Below are 9363 nucleotides of genomic sequence, written 5' to 3' on the forward strand. Positions count from 1 at the left end.
TCCTCAGTATCATATAAGCAGAAAAAGCCAGAAGTGGTGCTGTGACTCAAGTGGTAGAGTGCTAGCCTTGAGCAAAAAAAAACCCCTCAGGAACAGTGCCCAGGCCCTGAGTTCAAGCCCCAGGACTGGCAAAAAAGAAAAAAAGAAAAAGAAAAAAAAAGATAATTTTAGTGAAGCACCAATTGCATAGCTCATGCCAGGCATTGTCTCTCTCCACGTGGACTGCCTGACAAAAATAATGGCAGTTTCCTCAGGATAATGAGAATCATATTTGCCACATAAAAATATACTGGGTAGTTAAGAGCACACAGAAATGCGTTTCACATAGTTCTAAAAGCTAGAGAGGGGCTGGGAAGGTGACTCAGTGGTAGAACGCTTGCCTTGCATGCCTGAGGCCCTGGGTTCGATTCCCAGCACCACATAAGCAAAAAGAAAAAAGCCGGAAGTGGCGCTGTGGCTCAAGTGGTAGAGCGCTAGCCTTGAGCTGAAGAGCTGAGGGACAGCGCCCAGGCCCAGAGTTCAGACCCCACGACTGGACCCCCCCCCCCAAAAAAAAAAAAATAAAAGCTAGAGAAAACAAAATAGAAATGTGTGCAGATTCAGTGTCTGCCGAGGTCTTGATTACTGCTCTACAGATGGCCATCTTCTCCCAAGCTGGAAGGAACGGGGAGCTCTCTCACTCCACCCCTACCCTCTTTTGGCTGGTTCTGGGGTTTGAACTCAGGGCCTGGGCACTGTCCCTGAGTTTTTTGGTTTTTATTTTCCTCAAAGCTAGCCACTGCTAGCTTTGTGGAGGTGAGTGTCTTGGACTTTGCTGCCCAAGGCTGTGCTTGAACTGCCATCCTCAGATCTCAGCCTCTTGAGTAGTTAGGTTTACAGGTGTGAGCTACCACTACCTGGCTTCAGGACCTTTTTTTTTTTTTTGCCAGTCCTGGGATTTGAACTCAGGGCCTGGGCACTGTCCCTGAGCTTCTTTTGCTCAAAGCTACCGCTCTACCACTTGAGTCACAGCAGCACTTCTGGCTTTTGCTGTTTATGTGGTACTGAGGAATCAAACCTATGGCTTCATTCATGCTAGGCAAGCACTCTACCATTAAGCCACATATCCAGCCTTTTAGGTCCCTTTTTTTATAAGGGTACCAATCTCATTTGTAAGGGCACCTACCTCATGCCCTAGCCATCTCCTAAAGACTTCACTATCAAATGTCACGTGAACTCAGGAGGCTGAGGGGATATATAAACATAAAGAGTCTAGAACAGGCATTTAATAGGTGGTAGTAATGTATGTATGTATGTATGTACGTGCCTGTCCTAGGTCTTAAACTCAGAGCCTGGGCGCTGTCCCTCAGCTCTTCAGCTCAAGGCTAGCGCTCTACCACTTGAGCCACAGCGCCACTTTCGGCTTTTTTCTTATGTAGTGCTGAGGAATAGAACCCAGGGCCTCATGCATGCAAGGCAAGTGCTCTACCACTGAGCCACCTTTCCAGCTCTTTGGTGGTTAATTGGAAAGAGGTGTTTCAAGGACTTTCCTGCCAGGTTGGCTTCAAACTCCAACCATCAGATCTTAGCTTCCTGAGTAGTTAGAATTACAGGTGTAAGCCACTGGCACCTGTCAGTGTTTTAATTATTAGTGCAATCATCTTTTAACTTTAAGCTTTTGATGAGAAGAATTGTTCTGGTCATTCTGTTCATTACCCAAAAAGAACCTGATGGACCAAAAAAAAAAAAACCCAAAACACTTGTAATAAATATGTGTAAATTATAGAGATGAGCTATCAAGACAGAAAAAGTGATCATAAAAGTGGCACAATAGCAGATAATGCAGTAGAAAAAATCATGAAGAAAAAACTGAGATTTCACTAAAAATATTTTAATTTATATAAGCAAATTAAAAGGCAAATGTTAAGTAATCATGTCAGGGGGCTGGGAAGGTAGCTCAGCGGTAGAGCACTTGCCTTGCAAGCATGAGGCCCTGGGTTCGATTCCTCAGCACCACATAACCAGAAAAAGCCAGAAGTGGCACTGTAGCTCAAGTGGTAGAGTGCTAGCCTTGAGCTGAAGAGCTGAGGGACAGCGCCCAGGCCCAGAGTTCAGGCCCCATGACCGGCCAAAAAAAAAAAAAAAGAAATCATGTCAGTATCAAACGCAAAGCCCTGAGTTCAAATCTTAGTAATTAAAAAAGTAAAAGAAACAATGAGTGAAAAAATGACAATCAAAATGTTTGCTATATAAAAACTGGAACCAACAAAAAGAGAAATGAGTTCACCTTGTATAGCTCAAACGTCCCTCAAACTGGGAGGTTAAAAATTTGCAGATCAGGGCTGGGAAGGTGGCTCAGTGGTAGAGCACTTGCCTTGCATGCATGAGGCCCTGGGTTCAATTCCTTAGCACCACATAAGCAAAAAGAAAAAAGCCAGAAGTAGCTCAAGTGGTAGAGGGCTAGCCTTGAGCTGAAGAGCTGATGGACAGTGCCCAGGCCCAGAGTTCAGGCCCCACGACTGGACCCCAAAAAAAAAAAATTTGCAGATCAGTTTGTGGGTCAGCTTGAACCCAGATTCCACACTGCAGCCTGGGTTCAAGTCTGCTTCCTGTTCTTTAGCCTAAAAAGGCAACAGCTACGGAGCCACTGAGTTACATGCAAGCTTTTGATGTGGTAAACAGTACAACAGGACATGAGGTTTGGTGTAATTTGTACCTCTGAAATTACCTGGTCATAAAATGCTACTGAAGCAGATGGCTTCCTTAGGCCATCTTAGGGAAAGAGAACAGACATTAACTTCCTCCTACTGTTGGTGATTTTACACCAGACTCAGGGTATGCAATAAACTTTTTAGTGGGGGAGGGGCAACAAAGGGTTCATTTGTGGGACTCAATAAAGCTTGTTGCTACCAACAGCTTTCCAAAGGTAATTAACAAGGAAAAAAAAAAGGATGAGAATAGCAAACAAGAAAGGAAAAAATGAAGGGGTGAGTCTAACAGGGTGTGGAGAAAGCCAGGAAGAGCTGCCTTGGTTGCTTTGGGCTGGTGTAGCAAGGCAGGAGGGTCCAAACTGGGCACTAAGTTTAGTCAAAGGCACAGGGAGTTTTATTCCTACAGGGTTAGTAAAATGGGGTCACCAAGCAACGATTCTCATAGTGATTTGGTTCCCATATCAAGTGAACAGATAAGCTCAGGTTCTCTTAGACAAAGACACGAGACAGGTTGATGGTGCTATGTGGTTGAGTTTGTTAATGAGAGATTTATACCATTTGTGTGATGTGTGTGAGATAAGATGCAAGCCAGTGAAAATGGCTATTACCACTAATTAACTCAAAAGTTGACCACCAGCATACACAGCCATTGTTTCCAAAGCTCTTTAGTGATGGGCCTTGTCTGGCTGGCTTCACAAAAGACAAATGCCATTATGAGAGACCAAATAACCTTATTTAAACAGACATCAGATAATAGAGACTCTCTAGGTATTAGCCTGACCTGCATTAGTTTGATTTGTTACTACCGTTCACCTTGTCCGGGGCATTCAAGGAGACAAAAGCTTGGAATTATCAGGAGTACAGACAAGCTATGGATTAGCCTGTGGATTTAGAGGGAAAGAGAATTCTGTTTTAAGATTTTCATTTCCATTTTTGTTCTGTTTGGCATTTGCTTGAATTAGTCTAGTTTTTCTTTGAGCATCATTATATTTTCTCCGAATTTATTAGCAATTGTAATTCCACATTGCTTCTAATTATTTAGTAACAAGTGATTTTTAGAGGAAGTATTCTTATAACTCTTGTTATTTTGTTTTTAAAATTATTGTTAGTACTGAAAAAATATTTTTAGTTATTAATCTGGTATTATTTAATTTTTCTGATTTTTAGATGTTATGTATTTCAATTAAAATTATCTTTTTTTTTTTCTTTAATGTTGCTACGAGTCAAACCCAGGGCCTGGTGCAAGCTAGGTGAGCAGTCTACCAGTAACATCCCCAGCAATAAATACATCATTTCTATGATAAGTTACTTCAGTCATAAATATGTATTTTTAGTTCTATATTTTATTTATTTGTTTGTTTGTTGCCAGTCCTAGGCTTGAACTCAGGGCCTGGGTGCTGTCCCTGAGCCTCTTTGTGCTCAAGGCTACCACTCTACTGCTTGAGCCACAGCTCCACTGCTGGCTTTTTATTGGAGATAAGAGTCTCAAGGGGATTTTTTTGCCTGGGCTGGCTTTGAACTGTGATCCTCAGATCTCAGTTTCCTGGGTAGTTAGGATTATAGGCATGAGCCACCCAGTGTGAACAACTTTTATAAAAAAGTAAACACATTATTAGTTGTTTACCCATGTCTGTGATATTTTATTTTTCCTTAAATTCTGTAATGTTTTACAGAATCCTCTTGCTCCCCAAAGATTTGGAGATTAGTTTTAATTTTAGATAAGTTCCAAACAAATCATAATTTCCCTTTGAAAATTCCAAATTGAAATCAGGCATTGATGGCTCACATCTGAAATCTTAGCTATTCAGGAAGCTGAGATCTGAGGATTGGCCTGGGCAGAAAGTCTGTAAGCCTCATCTCCAACTAACCACCAAAAAGCTGGAAGTGGAGCTGTGGCTCAAGTATATAGCACCAGCTTTGAGTAAAAAACTCAGGGACAGTACTCAAGGCCCTGAGTTCAAGCCCCAATACATGCGTGCGCACACACACACACACACACACACACACACACACACATATCTCAATATACAGACTAAATTGTGTTTATAATGACAAAACTAACAGTAGAGAAACAGTGTAGTATACACACATATGTACTCACCAACACAGATCTTTTAAAGTGAAACACAAGACCTATAAAAAACCTTTTTTTTTTTTTTTGGTCGGTCGTGGGGCTTGAACTCTGGGCCTGGGCGCTGTCCCTCAGCTCTTCAGCTCAAGGCGAGCGCTCTACCACTTGAGCAACAGCGCCACTTCCGGTTTTCTGGTGGTTTATTGGAGATAGGAGTCTCACAGTCTTTCCTGCCCGGGCTGGCTTTGAACTGCGATCCTCAGATCTCAGCCTCCTGAGTAGCTAGGATTACAGGCATGAGCCACCAGCGCCCGGCCCTAAAAAAACTTTTTAATAATGATTGTGTTTGAGGGAGAAGGTTTGAGGCAGCTTATACTTTACTTCTCTAGTGTTTAATTGTTATAGTATATATGACTTTGGGGATTAAAATAAGAGCTTACTATCACTCCCAGTTCCCTTCAAACTATATATTTCCAGTGGCCTAGTTCCAGTGACTATCAGCCTCCAATATCACAATTTCATAGGAATTTAATTGACAGTGAAGTGCCAGGTAGATATATTCTGACTAATATAATTCATAATGAGTCCTTCAAAGAAGCAGTTGTTTTGGTTTGGTTTTGTGCTGTTCCTGGGGCTGAAGCTCAGGGCTTGGGCACTGTCTTAGCTTTTCTGTTCAAGGCTGGTAGCGCTCTACCACTTGATTCCCAGCTCTACTTGTGGCTTTTTTGGTACTTAATTGGAGATAAGCATTTCATAGACTTTTCTGCACAGGCTGGCTTTGAACCATGATATCAGCCTCCTGAGTAGCTAGAATCATGGGCATGAGCAATGGGTGCCTGGCTAGAAGTAGCCCTTCATACTGTGTAAAGCAGCCCAGTCTTCCTGGGGAGATACTTAACAGCTCCCATCTTCCTGTTTGCCCTGCTTTTTAACTCCTGTCTTCTACCTGAGTAATAGTGGAACAGAATAAACCCAGTCATTGTTGGGACACAGAGCTTTCTACCTTAAATAAATACTTTTTTATGATTTTAATAACCTCTAAATTCTGAGTCAGGCTGATTTTCCTCATAAATACAGGTCAAACTCCCTCCTGTTAAAGAGAAAAGGGGAAAAATTACAGAGATTTGATAATTCAACAAGAACTTTCACTGTGGTTATCCCTGGAAGAAAGGAAAGAAAGAGGCTTAGGAAAGAAAATAAAGATAAAGCAAGGGAAAATTCGGTTTAAAGAGAGTAAGCTGAAATATGGCCTCCATTGGACAGTGTCTTCAAGCTAACATTAAAAAAAAAAAAAAATCAACTGACAAAACCCTCTACCTAATGAGGTTTTTCATTAACTGGGAACAAACATTCAAATCTCCATTAGGAGATGCTGTTACACAGCTTCTTCTCTTTCCAGCTTTATCTGAATGGTATAATGAGAAAACAAAAAATGAAATGAAAACATAGTTTTGTCCCTTAGAATGTGATTTTGGTGGTACATTATGTGCATGTGTAGAATTATCACAATGAACACCACTTGTACAATGAAAATGTTAGTGTAATGAAAACTTCTTTTTTAGAAAAAAAGATCTGTATTGCCAATTTAATAAACAAAAACTGCCCTGATTATTTTCACTGATTATATCAGAACACATATAAAAGGAACGTAAGGTATCTTCTCAGTCAACATAGTATGATAACAAAATGAACAGCTCAATGGAAATAGGCATAAAGCCAGATGAACAATGTCACTTAAAGGAGAGAAAGTAGAGCACAACATTAAATGGACTAGAAACTTAAAAAATGTGCATTTATTTGCAGCTTAATTCTTCTGTATAGTGTAACACAGTGATATGAATATGAGAGCTGGTGCCTTTATATCTCTGCTTTGGCACAATGACCTCTCTTGGGAAAAGAAAAAAAAAAGCAACCTACAAATTTACATGCCATAGGGATTTGCTTTGATATATGGTAAGAAATTCTTACTAATACCATAAATCAAGACAAATTGAAGACAAATAAATTATACTCTACCATACAGTTAAGCAAATCATATTTCAAAAACATGCTTGAAGATATCCAACTAAAATAGACTGAACCCTTATTGCTTGGATTACTTTACTTGAAATATATTGTAAATGGGATTTACTGATTTTTAGCATACTAATTTATTAGATTAACTTTACTCACTTAAAAATAGCCGATTTTTCTGAATATATGTTTATTAAAATATATAAGAAAAGTCTTTATTAGAACTGAAAAGTACCCAATATAATATAATCATAATCATTTATATTTTCAGAAAATGACAATATTCAAATTAAATGCAGGAAGTGTCACATTACTAACAGTTGGTATTTCCATGATTCTTCAGGTTCTACAACTGGAAGATAATTACACAGGTTTGGTTTTTTATCTATTCCAGGAGATTTGAGTTGAAAATTTTTTTTGCCATTAGAAACTGTGATTCTCTATGGGATCTTTTCAGCTTTGCACGCCGATTTTGGAACCAAATCTAAAATTAAGGAAAAATAAAATAGGTCTCAGAAATGATATTATTGTCCATGACATTTCAATCATCACAAATAGCAACCATTATGAGCCTTACCTGGATTCTGTCTTCCTCTAAATTCAATTTTTGAGCTAAGTCTTCTCTTATATCAATGCCAGGATAGCAGTTTACTCTAAAGACATTTTCCAATACTTCTACCTAGAATAAAGAAATACTTTTTAAAAAGTGTTAATATTTCTCATGCCACCCCCAAATAGGCTTTAATTCGTAAAACACAAATTGTATTTAAACTGTGGGCAATTAATCCTAATACTTTTTGTTAAAAAAAAAAGTGATTAGTGAGAAACCATTAAAATATGATAGCCCTTTGTTTCATTAATAAGGTTTCTAACTTGGGATCCCTGTCAATAGCTTTTTGCACACCACGGTGTCAGTTAAAGCCTTTCTATTATCATTATTGGATGAAAAAACTTCCCACCTGGTTTTGGGTAAAAGCAGTTCTTGGTCTTCTGCCTCTATACCAACTCAATTCTTTTTTCAATGATAGCCTTTCTGAGGTTGAAAAGTAATTTTCATATTTCAAGGCTCTTTCTTCTGGCATTGGGTGATCCACAATAGAAGGAAATGAGATCCCATTGGGAAGACTTGGGACATGTAAAGAGAGGCCAGCATCTTTCTCTAAAATCAGAAAAAAGTCAACAACAACCATAACAACAACAAAACCCCAACCCTTCTCACATGGCCAATCTTGTGTCCCAGAGTGCTGTAAGAACTTGTTTTCAATATCCCTAGAGAAATGCTGTGGATTTCACAAAGAATTACCCCCTTAACAACCTAAAAACCAAAAGCTAAACAAAATTAAAATCCTGCCTTGGTGACAGAGAATATGTTAGACTCTAGTATTTACTTGTTGGGTGAAATAGATTTTGAAAGTCTTGGATGTTAAACATACATGGAAAGAGATCTAAAGTAAATAAATGCAGGTTCTCAGTATTTCCTGCAAGGGTACTTACAGCATTGCATCTGAGGCAGATTCTAGATGTAACCCAAGTTTCTGAATGAAACCCCAGGTTCTCTCTAGCTTTATATTATTGTAAAGGACTACCAAAAACCCCAAAGAAATTTAAGAAGAGTTTAAAACTAAAGCTATAGCATACCTGAGGAACCCCAGGTGTCTGCCCAAGGTCTGTGGGGTTTCATTGATGGGACACAGTCCTTCTTCTGATCCAGTCCTAAAATGCTCTCGATGGAAAACGAACAGGCAGACGTCTTGCTTTCTCCAAGCTGAGCACCTTCCTGAAGGCTGGGAGACATTCTCTGGTGGGCTGTACACAGCAACAGCTCTACTCTTTCTGGTGGGCTGGCCACACGTGTGTGTACAGGGCTGTCTGGGATTTTACCTTATAGCTCTGCTGACAAGGGGGCTGGATTTAGAGCGTCACTAATTAAAATCCTGTTTTAGAAAGTTTTAGCATGTCAATGAACACTTGCCCAACCAGGAGCTTAACGAGTTAATTGTTTGTTTGTTTGCAAGTAATTAGCAACTAATGGTTACACCAGGGGGGCCACCTACTGGGACAAAAAGTGTTATCTCTCCTAAACAGAACACAGACTTAACTTTCTCCAAAGAAGTGAAACAGTCCTCTTTTATTTAAAATCATTAATGTATAAAATCGTACATTTTTCTAAAATATTAAAGTTTATACTTTCATGAACTCTAGTTACTTAAACATACAAGCAAGATAGGAGAGCAGTCAGGCAATAAATAATCTAAGTGAATTTTCTTCCAAGGAAATTGGGAAAAATAATCTCTTAATGCTATTACAGTATTTTGATGAAAATGCCTGCTTTTCATATGCATATGTAATAGTGAATGTTGTCAATGAAAACACAATAATATTTGGAGTGCAGTATGCTGGAAAAGGATGGAGATGTTATTAACACTGAGTGTAATTGTCTTCCAAGTGCCGGGATTAATTCATAGGAATAGTTGCACCAAGTATTTTAAATAATTAATGGGCTAATTCCTTTTCTTCACATCTTCTCTTTAAATGAAAGAGATACAAGTCTATGTGAAGATTCACATGTAACTACCTCCAAGCAATTTA

At 39.1% G+C, this 9363-nt stretch overlaps 1 protein-coding gene across 1 annotated transcript; it reads right to left on the reverse strand.

Moving 5' to 3' along the window:
* Positions 1 to 7004: 7004 nt before the first annotated feature.
* On the reverse strand, positions 7005 to 8582 carry Hesx1 (HESX homeobox 1). Its single transcript, XM_042680262.1, has 4 exons — positions 8413 to 8582; positions 7734 to 7933; positions 7352 to 7453; positions 7005 to 7258 (listed from the first exon to the last, which is right to left on the reverse strand). Exons 1-4 carry the CDS (start codon positions 8567 to 8569, stop codon positions 7160 to 7162), a joined length of 558 nt encoding a protein of 185 aa, XP_042536196.1. The 5' UTR covers positions 8570 to 8582; the 3' UTR covers positions 7005 to 7159.
* Positions 8583 to 9363: the final 781 nt, after the last annotated feature.

This window comes from Dipodomys spectabilis, unplaced genomic scaffold (assembly GCF_019054845.1).
Source record: "Dipodomys spectabilis isolate Male_0828 unplaced genomic scaffold, ASM1905484v1 ptg000054l, whole genome shotgun sequence".
Classification (NCBI taxonomy): domain Eukaryota; kingdom Metazoa; phylum Chordata; class Mammalia; order Rodentia; family Heteromyidae; genus Dipodomys; species Dipodomys spectabilis.

Excerpts from the sequence above, each read along its gene's own strand:
- Hesx1 (XM_042680262.1), bottom strand. The coding sequence starts at position 8,569 with ATGTCTCCCAGCCTTCAGGAAGGTGCTCAGCTTGGAGAAAGCAAGACG. Across the intron at positions 7,934-8,412 it reads AGACACCTGGGGTTCCTCAG|AGAAAGATGCTGGCCTCTCT; the intron begins GTATGCTATAGC and ends TTCTGATTTTAG. Across the intron at positions 7,454-7,733 it reads CTGCTTTTACCCAAAACCAG|GTAGAAGTATTGGAAAATGT; the intron begins GTGGGAAGTTTT and ends TCTTTATTCTAG.